This window comes from Rhineura floridana, chromosome 2 (assembly GCF_030035675.1).
Source record: "Rhineura floridana isolate rRhiFlo1 chromosome 2, rRhiFlo1.hap2, whole genome shotgun sequence".
Classification (NCBI taxonomy): domain Eukaryota; kingdom Metazoa; phylum Chordata; class Lepidosauria; order Squamata; family Rhineuridae; genus Rhineura; species Rhineura floridana.
In genome coordinates this window covers 164,586,893-164,609,119 of record NC_084481.1, presented here as the reverse complement: position 1 = coordinate 164,609,119, position 22,227 = coordinate 164,586,893, and the positions used below count along the sequence as shown (strand labels likewise).

Sequence of the window (22,227 nt, the reverse complement as noted above, 5' to 3'; positions counted from 1 at the left end):
TGTAGTCTGGTGCTGTTCCAATAGGTAGAATAATTTCGCAGAAGACTGCTGGGAAGGAAATGTGGCACTCGGGACTGGAAAAGGTTCCTTATTCATGTACTTAGCTCACTGTCTTCCCTTCACCTGTACATAAGGGAAACAATGGCAAGGGGAAGTAATAATGTAATCATGTACAAGTTCAGCAGTGGCAGGATCTAATTTTTTAAAAAAACTATTTTACTTGTACATCCAGAGCATCAACTCTCAAGCATAGATCAATACAAATAGCAAACTTGACAGAACAGAATAGGCAAAATACCTAAATGTGGTTTTAAAAATCCATTAAAAGGGAGCCAGACTCCTACAGATGGTGCTGCAAGGCCCACAGATCCATACAGAGTAGATGTTTCACCAAATGAGAGCCATGAATCCACAGACCATCATAGATGCAACATGCCATTAATAATCCCAATCTTGGAACAGCTGGCCTCTTGACAATTTCAAAGGTAAGAGCAGGTTTTAATGGGCCTCTTTCCATTCAAGAGATGGTGATGGTGCATTATTTTTTCATAAAAGGTTTGTGCAAGGGTGCACAAAATAATGAGAATGCGACTATTCATACTGCATAGTCATAGGTAGCTCTAACAGTGCTAATTGCTTCTGATTTTGGCCTGCTTTCTGCTATTCTGATTATAGATACAGTTAACCATTGTTATACTAGCAGTACTCTGTTAATGCTACTGCAATCCCAACTGTTCGTGGCAATGTGCAGAATTTGAATGCACAAAATGTGCTGGGGAGTATGGTAGATTCAATGCTAGTATATAGAAGTCTACTGCTAATGGAAGATAGATACATCCCACACTAGGAAATGCCAAATGATAAAAGTCCAGATGAGGGCACCAGTAGGCCTGGTGTTGCCTCATTTTACCACAGATATTTGACATTTTGAATCTATCGAGGTACTGGGAAAGAAGGCAGCTGTGACTGTTCCTCCTTGTTTGTTTCTCAGTCCTGTCATGTTTTCCTCACTCACCTGCTGGAACTAGCAGGTCTTCAGGTCTGCCGTGCAAAAGTCAATGCTGATGAGAAAACTAGAGAATAAACAGCTGAGATCAGCCATGTTTTGTCTCCTGCAGGATTAGAAAATGTCCATGCTCATCTCCAATGTCTGGGAGAAGAGAGTGTAACTGTGAGCCATATTGTAAATTGCCTTGCATTATGAATTTGGACCAGGGCAGATTTTTTCTTTTGGTATGGAATTTCTCCACTACAGAGTTCAGCTGATGCCAGTTTTAGATTTGAAACATAATTTGATATCTAATCTCCAGAGATGGAACAAAAATTGTTCCATTTATTCCATTGGGTTCTAAGCTATCCCTGTTTCTTATACAAAGTCTCCTTTGAAACTTTTACAATTTTACTTTCTTCCAAGCAGGAGGCCATGGATGAATAAATAAATAAAGGCAGTTTCTCAGTGGGAGATAAACTATTTGTTCCTCACACCATGCACCACCAGCTATTTGGCATGTTACATCATGGATTTCTTTTTTCTTTTCCTCAGTTATATTTCCCCTTTGGTCAATGGCAGGATGTATATTTGAATGCAAAGTACTTTTATTTTTCCCATGCCTTACTTGAGGAAGTAAACAGCTATCTACTTTCATGGATCACCTATGAATCTCGTATCATTACTACTTCTAATAAATATTTTTATCCCACTCTTTCTCCATTTAACCCTTCTTCTACTGAATGTTAGGGAAAGACTATATATATTGTTTTGGGGAAAATATACCTTAAGGTGACATCATAGTGACTGAAACTAAGGCACAGTTTATACATTTGATAGACCTCACATAGTAGTCTGAAGGAATGCACAGGGCCATCATTGCAAAACAGCTGGCGATTGGATGGGAATAAAAACAACATGAACTGGTATCTTTATATGTGGCTATGCAACTGAGGCTACTTTTTTTTGAGTGTGCAGGATACTGCATGATCTGTGGTCGTAGGAGCTTTCTGACAGATGAGGGTCATACCTGTCATACCTCCTGACATTTAGTGTTTCACGTTGATCACAAAATGAAACTTCATGTTTCTTTCATTATTTGTTGTGTCTGTATAAACAAGTGTAATGCAAACCTCTTGCAGATGTTCTGTAAACCGATATGTGTAGGAGAAGCAGGCTTACCTCAGGAGGTTTTGTCCATGTTCATTTGAAGATTGTCTGTACAACTATATACAGACTGGGCTCTCTTCATGCTTTAATAATTGTGCTTGCTTGGGGAGGGTAGAGCCTGCTGCCAGAGTTTTGATCCCTCTCCTCCATCATCTGAAAAGACCTGCAGTTTAAATGCACAAGACCCAGTATTACAATTGACCTAGGAATATGGATTTATGGTCACAGTTCAACTTTTGAGTGTTTTCTGTGGCCTGAATCATATATTGTCTTGTGATATATTTGCTGCTACAAAGGCTGATTCCCAGGCCACATCAACAACATATGCATATTTTGATCATGTGGATAATCCAGATCATATGGTTACATTCTCCACATCAGGATTGGCATTTCTAATAATGCTTGTATTAAAACTCCAAGTAGAAAGCTAAAACAGCAAGCAAATAGGTATTCTGGAATGTTTTTCTCTGATGTGCTAGTTTTCTATGTGCAAGATTTTTTTTTAAAGTAAACACACACACAAAAGTGATATCTCTGCCTGCAGCCTGAAGTGGTGTAGTCCACTCTACTACCAGTAGATTCATACTAACTCCCTTATTCTGTTTTAGTTATAGACCAGACCTTATAAATGATCCCATAGAGCTGTACATTTTCCAAGGCAAATGGACAGTCTCCTTTCCGCTTTAGCTGGAGAGGAGAATGGCGCCCTTTACACCAAGAGAAGCTTATCTTGTGAACAGAGATTCTTGCAAATCAGCTGGAGTGGTGGTGATAATCAGAGCAATTTCCTGGTCATTTGGAAATCAGGCCAGTATAAAGACTTACATCTTCAGCCAGTGTCTTAAAAACAGGAGTAGAGAAATGTAATATTGGAAGCAGCTGGGGAGGAAAGAAGCGTGTTTGTGTGTATGTGTGTGTACCCCTTCTGAATGAATAGGAAATGTCTGAAGTTTTTTGTAAGCTTCATGTGGATTGGCCTTCAGCTCTCTGATGGATTAATGCTGCCTACTATGCTTTACTTCAGTCCACACCTCTGTCCTCTGCAAAATAAATAAATATGTGCTGGTCTTTGCAGTGAACCATTCCCTTTGAAACCCACCTGCAATGATTTTCTCAATTTCTCATTACATGTTGGGAATAAGCCAGCCGGAGGTGGACTCATCTCCAGCAGGGATTCAATCTCTCATTCTATTAGCACAAGGCACTTCCAGAAGCATGTCTTCTATTTGCTAATTTTGCTGTTCTTCCTTTCCCATTTATTAGTTGGTATTTCTGTGACTTTTTAAAAAAATTTCTCAGTTCTTGAATCCATCTATTCCTTGCAAACTTGTTTTTGAACAGGAAAACAAGAGGCCACAAATCAGTTCTTTACACTTGAGAGACAGAGTAATAACAGGTGGCAAGACCAGAGGCAGCAAGAGCCTGGGATTCTGGTTGTCATAGAAACATGTCAGACCTGCAGAGAGATGAGCTCTGTCAGCAGTAGGGGGGAAAGGAACGCCAGAGCAGCTCAGTGCCACTTACCCTGTAGGTTCAGATTATATGTCAGCCATCCTTCCAAGGGATGAAGGCTGGAAATATGCAGAAACAGTGAAGCCAAATTCTGAACACAGATCTGAACTGTAAAGAAGAGGGCTCAAGGGTGCAGGACAGAGAAGCTCTCGGCCTAGGCTTCAAAAGGGATTTTGTCTTTCATTTTCTTTATAACTAAATGCATGGGTTAGTTTCTTCCCACTGTGCTTTTTTCACCTGAACTGCCAGAACAAAGAACCATAGCAGCCTATAGACAAGAGACAGAATAAGCAGATAAGAAACGTTTTGTGCAGCCCATTGTATTATATTGTTATCCTTCATTCTTTAAATAGCAGTTTTAATATGTCAAGTGCTTTGCAATCTTTATTGTTATTTCCAAGCCTTAATGTATAATCTCTTCCTGGAGCTGATGGTACAGATTTCCTCATCTGGGGTGAGAAATATGATCTTCCAGAGTAGTGTTATAAAGCTTAATTTAGGGTCCAAAATAACTTCAGTTTAAATCAGTAGTGGTCTCCCCCTCCTCTTAGCTCCAATGGGGTGACTATGTTGGCAACTGGAGATTCAGTTCTGACGATCCTCTGCCATTAGGCAAATATATTTTCATTTAGATAACTCATTGGGCCATAAGTTGGCTTGTAAATATATTGTAATTGGTCTTAACTTATCAAGACTCTCCGTGGCGCAGAGTGGTAAGCGGTGGTAATGCAGCCGAAGCTCTGTTCATGGCCGGAGTTCGATTCCAACAGAAGGAGGAAGTCAAATCTCCGGTAAAAGGGGTCGAGGTCCACTCAGCCTTCCATCCATCCGTGGTGGGTAAAATGAGTACCCGGCATACGCTGGGGGGTAAAGAAAGGCCGGGGAAGGAACTGGCAAACCCACCCCATATATACGGTCAGCCTAGCAAACGTTGCAAGATGTCACCCTAAGAGTCGGAAACGACTCGCACTATAAGTGCGGGGACACCTTTACCTTTTTTTTATCATCTTTATTGTTTTTATTTATATTTTACCTGCCTTATTTTTTATGTTTTTTGCTTTATATTTTATTGCTGTTTCACTATATGTTGTTAGTAATATCTGTATTATTGCTGTTTGCCACATTGAGAGCATCATTTGGTAGAAAAGTAGGATGTAAATTTAACAAGTGAACAAATGCAACTGGATAGCCCTAGAAAATATGGGTGGTGTAAACAAGGTTCTTTATGGCCATCCTCCATATTACTCATTTAAATAAATTATACTCTGCCCAGGGAATAGTTCTAATGATGTCCACTTCTGAGCAGATTAGTTAAAATAGCACAAAATGTTGCTGGATCAGGGCAATGGCACATCTGTTCCAGCATCCTCTTCTCACAGTAGCCAGCCAGATGCCCATGGGAAACCTGCAAGCAGGACATAAGCACAAGAGCACTCTCCCCTCCTGTGGTTTCCATCAACTGATATTCAGAAGCATACTGCCTCTGACTGTTAGAGACAGTCTAGTACTAATTCTAAGTGGTGTTTGGCATGGGAGTAGAAAGAGCAGGAGAAAGAATAGGCAGACACAGAATGCTATTCTACGTCTCACCTTCAGCTATGAGTCTATAAATGCCCTGGGTTTCTTTCAGTGTGTGAAGATTGATGCTCCATTTTTTCCCTATGGGTACAAATCCACCCTCCCCCCACTAAAACCTGAGTGTCAGTTAACTGGAGCAAAAAACTCTGTTTTTCACCACATTCTTCTGGCTCACTTCATCTGTTTACCCAGAATTAAGGCTCACTAAAGGTCTTTTCATGTCTTCCCACCACACTCCCAAATTAAAAAGCCCTGTCACAGGTCAATGCAGACCTGGCAAACATCAGTGGTGGCACCACCAACAAGGCCTAACCTGTCACTTGTAGGGTCCAAGGTGGTAGATATTGGAGAAGGACTGTTTTAGGTACTTGGGTCCCAAGCCATATAGGGCTGTATATGCTAGTACTAACACCTTGAATTTGGCTTGGTAGCTCACTGGCAACCATATGTGTATAACTTCAGTTAGATAACTGTATATTACTTCAATTAGGATGCACACGATTAACATTTCTCTTCTCTCCTGCACTTCCATTTTATGCTTTATAAGTGCTTTTGTATTCTCAATATCATAAAGAGCAAGTTTGTTGTTGTTATGTGCCTTCAAGTCGATTACGACTTATGGTGACCCTATGAGTGAGCGACCTCCAGTAGCATCTGTCATGAAGCACCCTGTTCAGATCTTGTAAGTTCAGGTCTGTGGCTTCCTTTATGGAATCAATCCAGCTCTTGTTTGGTCTTTCTCTTTTTCTACTCCCTTCTGTTTTTCGAATGAATCACGTCTTCTCATGTGTCCAAAATATGATAACCTCAGTTTCATCATTTTAGCTTCTAGTGATAGTTCTGGTTTAATTTGTTCTGACACCCAATTATTTGTCTTTTTCGTGGTCCATGGTATCCGCAAAGCTCTCCTCCAACACCACATTTCAACTGAGTGGATTTTTCTCTTATCCGCTTTTTTCACTGTCCAACTTTCACATCCATACATAGAGATCGGAAATACCATGGTCTGAATGATCCTGACTTTAGTGTTCAGTGATACATCTTTGCATTTGAGGACCTTTTCTGGTTCTCTCATAGCTGCCCTCCCCAGTCCTAGCCTTCTTTTGATTTCTTGACTATGGTCTCCATTTTGGTTAATGACTGTGCTGAGGTATTGAAAATCCTTGACAAGTTCAATGTCCTCATTGTCAACTTTAAAGCTACATAAATCTTCTGTTGTCATTACTTTAGTCTTTTTGATGTTCAGCTGTAGTCCTGCTTTTGTGCTTTCCTCTTTAACTTTCATCAACATTTGTTTCAAATCATTACTGGTTTCTGCTAGTAGTATGATATCGTCTGCATATCTTAAATTATTGATATTTCTCCCTCCAAGTTTCACACCTTCATCTTGATTCAATCCTACTTTCCGTATGATATGTTCTGCGTATAGATTAAACAAATAGGGTGATAAAATATGCCCCTGTCTCACACCCTTTCTGATGGGGAACCAATCAGTTTCTCCATATTCTGTCCTTACAGGAGCCTCTTATGCAGAGTATAGGTTGTGCATCAGGACAATCAGATGCTGTGGCACCCCCATTTCTTTTAAAGCATTTCATAGTTTTCCATGATCTACACAGTCAAAGGCTTTGCTGTAATCTATAAAGCACAGGGTGATTTTCTTCTGAAATGCCTTGCTCCGTTCCATTATCCAATGTATGTTTGCGATATGATCTCTGGCGCCTCTTCCCTTTCTAAATCCAGCTTGGATGTCTGGCATTTCTTGCTCTATATATGGTAAGAGCCTTTGTTGTATAATCTTGAGCATTACTTCACTTGCATGGGATATTAAGGCAATAGTTTGATAATTACTGCATTCCCTGGGATCCCCCTTCTTTGGAATTGGGATGTATATGGAACGCTTCCAGTCTGTGGGCCATTGTTTAGTTTTCCATATTTGTTGACAATTTTTTGTCAATATTTGGACAGATTCGGTCTCAGAAGCTTGTAGCAACTCTATTGGTATGCCATCTGTTCCTGGTGATTTGTTTCTTCCAAGTTTCTTAAGAACAGCTTTCACCTCACATTCCAAAACTTCTCATTCTTCATCATACAGTTCCTCTGTGAATGAATCCGTCATCCTGGCACCTCTTTTATAGAGTTCTGCAGTGTATTGCTTCCCTTTTATTTCATCTTGGTCAGTCAGTGTGTTCCCCTGTTGATTATTCAACGTCCCTAGTCGTAGTTTAAATTTACCTTTCATTTCTCTAATCTTTTGGAATAGGGCTCTTGTTCTATCCTTTTTGTTGTCCGCTTCTATTTCTATACAGTAACTATTGTAATAGTTCTCTTTGTCCCTATGTACTAGTCGCTGTATTGTTGCATTTAGGGTTCTGACTGTGTTTCTGTCTCCTTTTGCTTTTGCTTTCCTTCTCTCTTTAACCATTTGAAGAGTTTCTTCAGTCATCCATTGGGGTCTTTCTCTCTTTTTAACTAGAGGTATTGTCTTTTTGCATTCTTCCCTGATAATGTCTCTGACTTCACTCCATAGTTCTTCTGGTTCTCTGTCAACTAAGCTTAAATCCCCAAACCTGTTCCTTATTTGATCTTTATATTCTTCTGGGGTGTTATTTAAATTATATTTTGGCAGTATGATTGCTTTGTTGTTGTTCTTTAGCTTTACTCTGATTTTCAATATGACCAGTTCATGATCTGTACAGCAGTCTGCTCCTGGTCTTATTTTTGCAGAAAGTATGGAGCTTCTCCATCTTCTGCTACCAATTATATAATCAATTTGATTCCTATATTGACCATTTGGTGACGTCCACGTGTACAGTTGTCTTTTCGGTTGCTCAAAAAATGTATTTGCAAGAAACAAATTATTGGCTTCACAGAATTCAATAAGTCTTTCTCCTGCTTCATTTCTATCTCCTAGGCCCCATTTCCCCACAATTCCTAATTCTTCTCTGTTCCCTACTTTTGTATTCCAGTCCCCCATGATTATCAGCACATCTTGTTTTGATGTGTGATCAATTTCTTCCTGTACTTCTGCGTAAAATCTCTCCAATTCCTCTTCTTCTGTGTTTGCCGTTGGAGCGTAGACTTGAATGATGGTTATGTTAATAGGTTTCCCATTTAATCTCATTGATATCACTCACTCAGACCTTCCTTACATTGTAGCTCGTAATTGCTTTTGCTACATCTCTTCTCACTATTAAAGCAACCCCATTTCTTCTTAATTTCTCATTTCCTGCATAAAATATTTTGAAGTTGCCTGATTGAAAATGTCCCATTCCTGTCCATTTTAATTCACTCACGCCAAGTATTGTAATGTTGATATGTTTCATTTCTTGCTTGACAATTTCTAACTTTCCCTGGTTCATGCTTCTCACATTCCATGTTCCTATTGTGTGCGTCATACAACTCCGGACTCTCCTTCGCATCTGTGCTCATCAGCCTCTGGGCTTCTTTTCAGCTTTGACCCAACTGCATCATTAGTCACAGCGCTACTCGTACTTGTTCTTTGTTCTTCCCTAGTGGCTAGTTGAGTGCCTTCTGACCTGGGGTGCTCATCTTCCAGCACTATCTCATGTTGCATTTTGGATACTATGTTCATAGGGTTTTTGTGGTAAGAGATATTCAGAGGTGGTTTACCATTGCCTTCATCTGAGTTTGGATGCATCTTAGTCTAGTGTCTCAGGTTTGACCATTCCGCCTTGGGTGCCCCTGCTAAGAGCCTAGCCTTTTGGTCTAGACTCCTGATGGCATTGCTCTCAGCATCTTCAACACTCTCAAACCCCCTCACCACATTAAGGGGTGCATCCTAGAAGAGCAAGAAACAAAAAAACATATTTGTCAACCTGAGTTTTAAAAAAGAAATACTCTGAGCATGGAGTTATTTTCCCTGCTGCCCTGATGCCAAATGCATTTACTTGGGAATAAGCACAATTTTGTTGTAGAGAAGGATAATATATATTGTAATGTAAAAATAATCAAATGAGCATCTGTACCATGTGCATAGCCAGCCAGCCCCTGACTATCAATATTTTAAAGAATGAGAAGAAAGAAAGGGTGCTGTGGCGAACAGCATCAGCCCTGGTGGGCCTTGGCATATCTGTAATGATCAGATGTTCACGCAGAGCCTGTTTGCCCATGCCCCCTTCATCTGCTGCTCCTTGGGTGGTCTTTGAGGTGCCCTGGGTTGGAAGGCTTTGGACTTCAGCCCTGAGGTGCAGCCTTAGTTACACCATTGATCATGTTTTCAGCATTAATGAGAGGGGGTCCAAGTGCATATAACTCCTTACATCAGAAAACATGGTTGTGTGGAAACGCCCTACGCTATGGCTATGGCTGTTGTTCTTTAACTCTGTTCCTAAAGCTATTGGAGGGATGTAGCCAACAGGTACATTGCTGTTTGCAATGGGACTAGCAGGCATTGTGGCCTCATGAACACTCCTTTTAGGCTTGAAATGGCAGTGTAAGAGGTATCTAGTACAGTAGTAGAAGAAAATTAACCTAAATTGAACAGCTAGTTGTTTACAATGTTCCCAAGAGCAGTAAGATTTGCCAAATGTTCTCAAAATTATTGAGGTATTGCTTAGCACACTTGGTTGTCCTTAAAATTTATTTAGCAATAATTTGGGACTCATTGGCCCTTGCTCTCTAACTGAAAAGAAAATGGGTTGGATCCTAACTGTCAGTTGAACTTAGGTTCCATTGAAATAAATGGAACAAGTTAATCATGACTCAAGCCTCATTGATTTCAAGGAGACCTAAGTTCATCTTAATTTAGGCTGCAATCCAATACACTTGTACCTGGGAGTAAGTCCCATTGAACGCAGTGGAGCTTATTTCTGAGTAGACATGCACTGGATTGCAGCCTTAGAGTGTTACTGGACCAGGGGGTGGGATTAATTTGCAAATGAGTTGTTGAAATATCACAAATAGAATGTTGGCAACATTTTTTCCTGATTTTTGTTTTACTTATTCAATTTCCCCAGAAAGGGTATATCTGGATTAAATTGGGGGTGGGGGTGGTTGTTATAAGAACTAGCTAGTATTCTGATGCCAATTATATTGTGTGGATTGTGGAAAAAACTTGCACGCATGAGGACCACCCATCCCACAATACACACCCATCTAGAAGCACCTATAATGTGGATCCAGTCAATTTTCTTTTCAGCCAGAGAGCAAGGGAGTCATGGGCCACCTAGATGCACACACTGACTAGCTGCTAATCCCATTGTTCTTTGACAAACACAAAGAGAAACGAACGATACTACATGTCTCCTGATTTAAGCAAGAACATTTTTTACTTGCAGCCCAGAAAGGACCAGATGGGGCCATAATTTCCAATAACTACTGTGACTTCTGCCTTGGGGGATCTAATCTGAATAAAAAAAGTGGACGACCAGAGGAACTTGTTTCATGTTCGGACTGTGGGCGATCTGGTAGGTGATTCTTTATTGCAACTTTCTGTGACTAATGGACATGTTTTAATGCCTTTTATCATACTTAGGAAGCATAGATTTATTATCTATGTCTTGTATGGCTGTGGTTGGTTAGCCATATTTATTCTTAGACCACACTTTTGGGTGGACATTTTAAAAGATAATGGGCTACTACAGAAAGTTGTGACTAAAAACTGAAAGTCGTATATAAATATGAGATTTGTTCTCATTTAAATGAAGAAAAAAAATTCTAAGACAATATTCAAAGAGGATGTTTGTCTTCAGATGCTGTAATTACAAATGTAATAACCAATGTCCTACTCAGATTTTTCAACTTGGATAACTCTTTCCATTGTCTTTGTCTGTCTGTCTGTCTCTCTCTCTTTCTCTCTCTCACACACTCACAGAGAGAGAGAGAGAGAGAGAGAGAGAGAGAAATGATTGGGTAAGATTGAGGATGATTGTCAAACATTGCTCCTTGCTTTGTAACTACTTTTTATTTCTGCTTTTAATCTCTCTCTCTCTCTCTCTCCTCTCTGAAGTGATCCTTATTTCCATTTTGAGCTTTCTCCACCTCAGTTGTTGAGTTTGGGAATTGTTTGCATGTTTTCATTCTAGTTGTGTGTTTTTTTAACAAGGAAGAAAGCAGACGTTTGTAACAATATTATTTATTTATTTATTCGATTTATGCCCCGTCCTTCTTCCCAGTAGGAGCTAAAATGTATTAAACTTGTTATATTATTAAACTAATATAAAGCCATGGGTTAAAACAAAGGGCTAAATCCACATAGTTCTTTATGCACATTATTATTTGCATGCAGCCCTTCTATGAGTAGGTTTTCACACTTGTAGGGTTGCAGACTCATGGTGTGTGTGCCTGAGTGTGGGTTGGTGAAAAGAAACTCATGCACATAGAACGGGCGAGGAAGATGCAATGGGCGCCTGTACAGTGTCCATAGCAATAGAACACTTGAAATTTGAAGATTGTTTCATACTCATTACAGAGAGACAACAAAGGCTCTTGTGGCACAACATATTTATGCTGCAATCATATACCCACTTTCCTGGGAGTAGACCGTTTGGACCTATAGAAACATGCACTTTTATTGTGGCATAAGCTTTTTTTGGACAAGAGTGTGCTTCAATTTGTGAAGTGTTACCTTTAGTTGGCACAAATATGTTATGTGTGCACATACACATAGGTATACAGATATTATTATTACTACTACTACTACAAAAATGGTGGAACCAAATGAGCACAACGTGCAAGAGGCAGTTTGTGTAGCTGGCTATAATTTTTGTTTGGCTTTTAGTAGCACTGAGACAAAGGGAGCTTGCCCATCTGGACTTGTAAGCACTACCATACCAGAAATCCTCTGGCTTACTACATATCTGGGGAAAGGTAGTGATAGAGGACACACTTTGTATGTCCTAGTTCAGTCACAGGTTTTTCCAGGCAGGGCTGAAAAAAGTCTCTTGTCTTGGACACTGGACAGTCAGTGCAGAGTATATGCAATACTGAGCTTGAATGGTTTGGCTTGATATGAGGTAACTTCCGATATACACTTCTTTTTAGCTTCCATCCAGAATAGAGCTAAACTGTTGCTTACAGCTAAGCCCTGTAATATAATGGGAATTGTTTCAGCTTGTTGGACATGACCCATACCTTAAAGATTCATATCAGGTATTCCTAAAACCACAGTACCACTAAATGAAGTAAAACATCAGATGGACAAGGCCAGATTGGTATTTAGAGATAATTTACTGTCCTGTAGTACAGCCTGTCCCAACCTTTGGGTTCCCAGATGTTGCTGGACTACAACTCGCATCAGCCCCAGCCCACATGGCCAATGATCAGGAATTATGGGAACTGTAGTCCAACAACATCTAGGACCCAAAGGTTGAGAAAGGCTGTACTATAGGACATACTTAGAAGAGAAAATGACATAATACCATGTAGTTTCATGCAGCATGAAGGAAAGACTAGCAGCCTTGTTGAAGTAGCAGTATCATGCTACACACCACTTGTTATAACCTATATAGCTCTCATCTAAAACCACTACGATATATCATCAATTATTTATAGTCCATCCTTGACAACTTTTCTCTTGTATTTATTTATTTATTATTTCAATTTATATACCGCCTTAGCAGAATAGCTCTCAGGGCAGTGAACAAACAAGATAAAATACAATATATCATAATAAAAATCGTAAAAACATATACAAACAAACAACAAAAAACACTACAAAAACACAATACGACAAAAATTAAAAATACAGATTAAAAGATTAAAATGGTTAAGAAAATTAAAATGCCTGGGAGCATAAAAAGGTCTTTACCTGGCGCCGAAAAGATAAAAGTGTAGGCGCCAGGCGTACCTCTTCGGGGAGGCTGTTCCACAACTCAGGGGCCACCACAGAAAAGGCCCTAGATCTAGTAACCACCCTCCGGGCTTCCCGATGGGTTGGTACCCGGAGGAGGGCCTTAGATTCTGAACAAAGTGAACGGGTAGGTTCGTATCGAGAGAGGCGTTCCACAAGGTATTGAGGTCCCACGCCGTGTAGGCCTTGAATGGTAGGCCAGTCCTTGCATATAAACAGTTGTGTGATCTGAAACAGCTTCTCACCACCACCACCAAGCCACATACATAGAAATCAGGCCTTTGCAAAAATCCCAGATGCCAACTCAGTCAACACTATTACAGAGCCTAAAAAACCTTGAACCATGGCATCACTGACTAATTCACTTGTTAATTCCCCTGCATGATATATGCTATCACCTGCTAACAATACCTTTTCACTATCTGCATGGGATAGATAGCCAGTCTCTATGCAAAAGGTTAAATGCAAAAGGTAAAATCTTACATCAAATGGTAACGTTCAAAAACTAGTGCAAGAATATTTCAGTCAACAGGATGCTATACTGCTGCTCTTAAAGTTATTATATTCCAACATATGCATTCCAAGGGAGACTCCAGTGTTAAATAGCTGAATTAATACAAATGAAGTTTGATTCTGTCATTTAGGCCTGTAACTAGACAATGGTTTCCTGTCCCACTGCAAATGTTAATAGACAGCAAAGCTAGGATGATTGTGTTATTACTAATTATTGTCACTGTACCTTTTTTTTCTTACTAAGCTGAAATAGTCCTCCCTCCATTTCAGTAATTTTCCAGGGATTGGGGGGAATTTTGGAATACTGAATTTAATGATGGCAGTGTATGTTGGCTTTCAGTGGGTTGCTGTCTGGCATGTTTGCCACAGAATGCCTCTCTGATGATGCTATGTCATCATGTACCATTATGATTCAGGGCATTCTGGGTGGGGATGGGGGATAGATAATTTCCTGCTGCCAGACATCAAGAGGAACACTGTGTGCTGCCCCTACTTCTGCCACCACAAAAAATAAACAGGATCAGAAAAGACAGGTGACATCAAGTTAAGTTATACAGAGAGAGTTTCTGATGAAAAAAATGGCAGCAGAACTAGCCCTGTAAAGCTTATACCACAATAAACTGGCTAGTCTTTAAGGTGACAAGTGTCTTCCTTGTTTTTACTGCAATAGACTAACATGGCTACTACTCTGGTGAGTCAGCTAAAATTGGATATAATTCTTCTTGGCTAATGATTTTTATTAGCCACAGTCTGTATTTCAAACATACCTAACATTACATAATAAATTTGATATAAAGGATTTTCTTCTTATTTTTTGTTCATATTTGCAAACTATCTTTAGAAAGTGCCAAAAATATACACATAGACTTTCTAACTATAGAATCTAGTATATTAGTAAAACATAACTGATTTTTCAGCAAGCTACCACAAGAAGGGTAGGGGGACATTCCAGTAAATGGAATCTTTTTACAAAGCAACTATTATTTAGTTTGAATTGTTTACCAAAATCAGCTATTTGTAAGGCAGACTTCTGAGTCCATATACAGCATGCTGGGTATACCCACATACAGCCTGGAAGGCACAATACTCATAATTCTGGCAGAAATCTTACTTATTTTTTCTCACTGAAGAGATTCCATTTATATGGCAGAAGACATGTCAGTTTCTTTGATTATTCCCTGCACACACCAAGTAATATTTTCCCATTAAGTGTTACTGTATTACATTTATTTTCATCTTTGGGAATATGATTTCTATGTCAAAACATGTTTTCTCTACAACCACTTCTTTCAGCTATTTGAAATCATGCTAATTATTGAACAATAAACTATGGGGGCATTATTATTTTACTCTCCAAGGGATGGATCCAGGAATATAGTGAATTCTGAAGCCTGTGTAAAAAGTTACATATTATATTAGAATTCTTTCTTTCTTTCTTTCTTTCTTTCTTTCTTTCTTTCTTTCTTTCTTTCTTTCTTTCTTTCTTTCAGTGAAATACTTTCAAATGTTTACGTTTTGCTTGACTTTTTTTTAAGAGACTACTAAGTTGACAATATGTATTTATTTATTTATTTATTAGCATTGAAAATGTTTTTCACTTTGTTTTACAAAGGAACCATACCACTTAGGAGAACAGGTGCAGGAAGAGATCAGGATGAGTTTTTTTTTAAGGCATGTAAAATGTATGAAATGGGTTATTACTCTAAATAACAGGGCAGTTGATGCCAAAATGAAGGCCAGTCATTGAACTTCGCAGTCTTAATGGATTCCTAGCATTACACAGTATGAATTCTTTTAAAGCTGCTCAAAATAATCACAAAAATGTTTTCTGTATGTTTTAAAGAGAGGAAAACAATATTAACCCTTTTGCTGCCTTAATTTATGGGCATCTGTGATGGTGTTTTTTGTTTTGTTATTTTTACTCTTTCGAATGCAATTCAGTTCATAGTTTCCTTATTGCTGCTGTTGCTGTTCTGCTGCTCTGTGTTACTGATCTGATCCCCTTTAGATATATACACACACACATATATATATATATATAAATATGTGTGTATATATATATATATATATATATTTGTATGGCTGAGAGATCTCTTTAGTCTGAACTGTTGAATAATGTTAATAGCAATAATAATGAAATTAATTATGATGCCTGTTGCTTAACCCATGTGCTGATATATTCATCATACATGTCAGCTCATTTGGGAAGAGAAAGCAGGAAGGAAGAAGCAGCGGCAGCAGCACACACTACGGAGGACTTGTTCGGTTCTACATCTGAAAGCGACACCTCAACTTTTCATGGCTTTGAAGAGGATGATTCTGAAGAGCCTCTCTCAAACCAGAGCAGCAGCTCCCCCTCTGCAAAGAAAAAGGGCAGCTGTTAAAATAAATAATCGTACACAAACTCCGTGAGCTACTTCCTGCCCTTTTTGCTACTTTTATCAATGCTGTTACATTTTTTAAAAATTAGACCCATTTTCACTTTTGGGTGCATACACTGAAAGCACAACAGTCTAAAATTAAAAAAAAACATTGTTTTAAAGTTTTGGTTATTTTATTTTCATCATTATACCCCCTCCTTTCTCTCTCTTTACAACTGATGAAATGTGGATGTCCTTTAATAAATAAATAAATAAATAAATAAATAGTAGAAAGCTAATTTTCTGAACTTTTAATATATATCAGCCAGATACAAAAATACAGAAGGGTTGGACACCAAGAACCCACCTCAAATAGTGTTTTTAAATATTTATTTATATATTCTATATATTATTAGAAGAAAAGACTTGAGATTAAGAGAAAAAAAGCAATGAAGTCTACTTGATAATCTAACTGTAAGAAACCTCTTTGGTGTGGATTGTTCCAGATGAAAAGGAAACCCAAACCCGTCAGTGTAACTTTTGCACTGTGAAAAGTCTGCATTTACTGTACCACACTGGATTTTGTGTCTTCCCCTTTCATATTCCTGCTGCCCTCACCTTTAACAGTTTGAAAAAGGCAAGAAAGATCTACAGAGAACTTAAAACTGAGGGTTTTCTTGCCTCCTTCTTTTGGACACATTTGTACTCTGTAAAAAATGCCTCAGCCCTCCCTCCTTGGCATCTTTTTCTAGTCACTGCTTTTTGTTTTGTGTTTTTCTTTTTCACTTTTGGAAAGAAATTTCCAAGCACAGGGATGGAATACAACCATTAAGTCACAGATTTTGCAAAGATGAAACAAAGGATGTGAAGTCTGAAAGAAATGAAAAGGAAAAAATACCTCACGTTTCTTTTATTTTTTAACAAACAAAACAAAAACCCATTTAGTCTTATTTTTGATAGCTCCTGTTGAAATAAACCAAAGCAATATTCACTAATATTCAAAGGGCAGTAGAGAAGACAGAATCTCTCTCATTCCAGCACCACAGAGTTGAGCGGCAGGATTAAAAAGGTACGTTCCAAAATGAAGTATGTTTCATGGTTTGTGAAATGCCTGTTATTTAAATTTGCCCCAAATTGTTCAGCATTCTTTTTAGAGAGTATAGCACAGTGCAGACATACTGGATAATAATATCTATTTGAAGTTGCTTTTAATAACCTGGTTTGTTTTGAAGTGGTAACCATAGTTTCCTGGGTCAGATGAAATGAGGAACTGTGATTAATCAGAAGCTTCCTGGTTTCATTGTTCATGCTGCAAAGGGAGGAGGAAATGGGCTGCATGTGTAGGCAAAAGACTAGTTCAAATCTTGGCTTCTTAAGGTGGGACATGATCATCCTAACTGGTCCAGTGATTAAGTATGGTTAGCTTAACATTGGTTAAGATCCTGAACGCAGAGCATGGAGAAGCACTATGCTTGCATAGGGGCAGTAGCATTGGACTATTTATATATTTATAAAGTTGACGTTATGCTGGAACATCTTTAGCCCCCACCTAGACAATTGCAGGGTTTCTGAGAGTAAATTGAAGTCCTTTGAAACACTGATGCAAGTTTGAAAAAGTTGCATGGTTAGATACCTGGTGTGTCTGTGTGTGTCCCTATAATATTTTTCCCAGACCATGTTTACTGCTTGCTGTCCCCTTAGAATTGATCAATGATATTTTGACTTAATAGGTTCTTATCTGGGAAGGACTGGGCAGTATTTCTATCTGAAATCCTGGAGAACTGCTGCCAGTCAATATAGACCAGCCTCCCCAGCCTGGTGACCTATATATGTTTTGTATTACAATTCCCATCAGTGCCATCCATCCAAAACATCTAGAGGGACCAGGTTGGTGGAGGCTTGTGGTATGCCTATAAGAAAACTCCTCTGTTTCTATGAGCTTTACTTGATAAAGGCCATATTTTTTTGTGTGATGCTCCTACATCTGAAGTAGGACTTCAGCTCTCATTGTAGCCATGGAAATTGACCATTAATGGTCATTGCTGTGGAATGCTCCCTGGGATTTCATTACATTGGGGTTACAGCCCACAGTATAAAATTCCCTGCTTTGTTTATATCAGGCATCCATATACCATTGAGTGCCCAGAAAAATGAGAGTCTCCTGTTTTCACAGTAATCAAAAACCCAAAGGATTCCAGATTATGGTCACACTGTATTGTACAGTGTTATTGTTTTTGGTGGTGGTGGTGGTCGGGAGGAGGGGAGTATTTTCCTTTTATATTGAATTGCACTTAGTCCAAAAATCAAAACCTGACTATTGAAGTGCTGTTCCAGAATGACAGATTAGGGAAACGAGGAATGGGTGGCTTGTAGAGGTTAAATTAATGCCATTTGCCAAATCCCTTATTCCCTTAGCTGAATATAAATGTGGAGTAACACAAAGTGTACAACTAAGAATGTAAAAATGCACACTGGATTTTGTGACTTCCCCCTTCATGTTCCTATTGTCCTTTAGTTTGAAAAAGACTACAATACTGAGGAACTTCCTGCCTGAGGAACTTTGTTGTGTTTGCAAACAGGTTCACTTTTTCAGGGAGCCAGATGGCTGGCTCACTGGCAGACCCAGGTTTGCCCTTTGAAACACGTGAAATGGCCATGAGTGTTGGAAACCATATAGGTGGGTTAGCAGATTGTTTGCAGATGCTGCCAGAGATATTTGGAGGTAAAGACTCAGTGGGTGTAGCATACTTTTGGAAGGAAACGTTTTTGTTCATAAAATGGTCAAGCTTTGATTATTTTTAGTGATATACCAAGTTCCCAGGGAGAGTTATTTATATAGCATTGATCTGGAATCTTTGTGGAATATACTAGGGTAATCAAGCAAGAACTAAAAGAAGACAGTATTTAGAAGGTGTGCTATTGGAGGCAAATGTTTAATACAGCAGGTAGAGCAATAGTACATGGAAGTGAATAACTTGTAGCATAGCAGATCAGTCCTACGGAATGTAATTTTATACTTGGATGGCAAAAACACCATCCTTTATCTGTTAAATAGAGAACGAAACTCTGCTCTGTTCCCCATGTCATAAAATCTCACTACTACAAGAAACAGTGGTGCAAGGTTGCACCCTAGTTCTTGCCTCATGAGTTGATAGATCTAGATCTCCCAAGGCCAATGTTGTAGTTCCTTCTTCTTTTCTTTTTCTTTTTGGCAGTATCAGCTGTCTTCTCACAGGGCAATTAATTACTGAGAGGAGTACTCCGTGATATACTATGAAAGTTAATGGCAGATTAACTTTCTGATTATTGCATTTCTCTCATAATGTTTGCCAGCTTGACTTGATAAAACATAATGCTTGAAAGCACCCCATTTTAACTACTGTGATTGTACTAAAATATTCTTGCAACTATATAAAATAAGATGCCCTGTAGTTTGTGTGAAGGATGCCCACATGGTGAGGACACCGTCTCTTGTTTCATGCTTAATTGTTTTCCCCTTCCCTCATCTATTACTCATTGTTAGCAGTTGCTCAAATTTGCTATTTTTCAGCCTGAGGCTGTAGTTCCATAGATATAGCAAAGCATCCCTGCTAGTGCCTGGAGCAGATCAGAGAGTTGATAAGCACAGCCTGTGCAAGGGACACCATCTGTGATAAATGCCTTCTGTGCCTGCTGTCATATTCAAATCTGGCAAGTTCTTTTCATCATCATGAGAGACAGGGACAAAACAAAATTTGCAGTGCAAAATTTGGAATAGTCCTAGGTATAGTTCTCCAGGAATTTTGCTCGTTATGGTAATATCTGCCCTTTGGGTGTTTTACTCTTAGGTGAATTAAAGGTTACAGCAAGTCAGTATGATAAACCTTGCTCTGCTCTTCAGCTACTGCTTGTCATTGTTTGTGAACATATCAAAATCATGTTTTAGTTTATGCTTTTCGTCCGTTTAATTAAAAGACTTGTCTTTCGGTGCTCTGCTGCCAAATTGTTGAGAGCTTTTTATATGATAAAAACTTGTTGGGAATTCTGTATAAATTGTGATAGCTCATGATTTAACAGGAAGAAAAAAACACCTTTTCCTAATATAAGAAAATACTAATTCCTGATCTTTTCTCCACACACCACTGATTTTGGACATTAAACTTAAAACAATTTCTGTCTTTTTGTGTTTGCACAATTTTGCACAAAATGTGGTGTGTGGCATTTGCTGTCGAACCCCAAGTACCTTGGCTATCATTTTAATAAAGTTTTTGAATCCTCATGGCTATGCAGATATATTTCAAAACATAGACTGGGCCACAGTCCAGCATATACTTAAGCCGTCTGAAATCAATACGTTGAAGCACACTCATTCAGTGATGGATTGTAGGTACAAATGGGACCACAGTCCAAGGGATTGTGTAAATATATGTTCCTTCCCAATATCCTACCAGCCTCTTTCCCACATGCTGTTGTTGATATTTCAATTGTGTTTTCCTATTACCACACATTTCTCTTTTACACACTCTTTTTTAAAAATTCTCAAAATATTAAGTCAATAATAAAGGATGCAAAGAGAGAAGGATAGGGGAGTGCAACTCTGTTCCTCCTGCTCGATCTCTCAGCTGCTTTCGATACCACTGACCATGGTATCCTTTTGGACTGTCTCTGTGGGATGGGCATTGGTGGCACTGTGCTGTGGTGGTTCCATTCATTCCTACAGGGTCATATCCAGAGAGCAGTATAGGGAGAGTACTCCTCAGACCCCCTGATGTTTCCAATATGGAGTGCCACAGGGTGCTATCTTGTCCCCAGTACTTTTTATCGTCTACATGAAGCTGTTGGGAGTAGTCATCAGGGACTTTGGAGCAAGGTGCCATCAGTACGCTGATGATACCCAGCTCTATTTCTCTATTACATCTGAATCAGAGAGGCTGTGCAAACCTTGAACCAGTGCCTAGATGCAGTGGTGGACTAGATGAGGGTCAATAGAGTGAGCTTGAGTCCTGGAAAGATGGAGGCCTTGTGGGTGGGTGGTTCCCGTGTCCGGGAAATAGGTCAATTGCCTGTCCTGAATGGGTTTGCACTCCCTCTGAAGGAGTAGGTGTACAGTTTGGGGGTCCTCTTTGATCTGTCTTTGTCACTAGAGCAGCCTTTCCCAACCTTTGGGTCCCCAGATGTTGCTGGACTACAATTCCCATCATTCCTGACCATTGGCCTTGCTGGCTGGGGCTGATGGGAGTTGTAGTCCAACAACATCTGGGGACCCAAAGGTTGGGAAAAGCTGCACTAGAGGCTCAAGTGAGCTCTGTGGCCAGAAGTGCTTTCTTCCAGCTTTATCTGGTATGTCAACTGTGACCACTCCTGGGCCATGATAGCCTGACCACAGTGGTCAATGCATTGGCAAAAGACTTAATTACTGTAACACACTTTATGTGGGGCTGCCCTTGTATCTGGTCCAGAAGCTGCAACTAGTGCAGAATGCAGTGGTCAGACTACTGACAGGAGCAGATTACTGACAACATATTGCCCTGCTTCTGAAAGAGCTGCACTGGTTGCCAGTTTGCTACTGGGTCAGGTTCTAGGTATTTGTGTTAATTCACAAAGCCTTGAACAATTTGGGCCCAAAGTACCATAAGGACCTCCTGACTCCCTATGTTCCATCTTGATCACTGAGATCTTCTGATGGGCACTCTTAGTGTTTCCTCATGCCCCTGAGGTTTGGTTGGCCTCCACCAGGGACCAAGCCTTTAGTGTGGCAGGCCCTACCTGTGGAACTCCTTACCAATAGGGGTTTGGCAGGAATAATCCATTCTTCCTTTCAGGAGTCTCCTGAAAACTAAACTTTTTAAACAGGCCTTGTAATGTGAATTCTCTTTTCCAACCAATGCAGTACTTATGGATGCTTTTATTTTTGTTTTTAACAATGTTTTTACTGATTTTTAATTCTATTGTGTTTTTGTGTGTTGCAATGCCATCTTGATATACTTTTATGAAAAGTACGGCTTACAAATAAATATGGACAATTCAAAATGAGCAGTTTTGCATATGTTGTACTGATCTCCATGGACACAAATTTGAGTTAACTTGGTAAAAATATTTGAACTTGGCTGGTGCACCATATGAATATCTTTTCTTCAATCTCTTGGCTTCAGAATTTAAGATTGTCCTTCAGCAAATGTATGATTCTGAAGTGTGTGCGCGTGCATGTATACAGAATGGTGGTAGTGTACTTTTATGAGAAGTTGATGTGGCTATTTTTAGCAGCTCATAGGCTGAGGTGTCGGTGTCAGCATAATCATGTAACAGATGGTTTA

At 39.3% G+C, this 22,227-nt stretch overlaps 1 protein-coding gene across 3 annotated transcripts in view; it reads left to right on the top strand.

Moving 5' to 3' along the window:
* Positions 1 to 22,227, top strand: part of DPF3 (double PHD fingers 3) — a 324,681-nt gene that overhangs the window by 270,538 nt on the left and 31,916 nt on the right. For 2 of the 3 annotated variants that reach the window (XM_061611204.1, XM_061611205.1), the window contains exon 8: positions 10,549 to 10,677. In XM_061611204.1, coding sequence (XP_061467188.1) covers positions 10,549 to 10,677 — 129 coding nt within the window. Of the gene's footprint in view, positions 1 to 10,548; positions 10,678 to 15,770; positions 17,004 to 22,227 lie in introns of all 3 variants that reach the window. The other variant, XR_009760692.1, reaches the window with a different exon arrangement.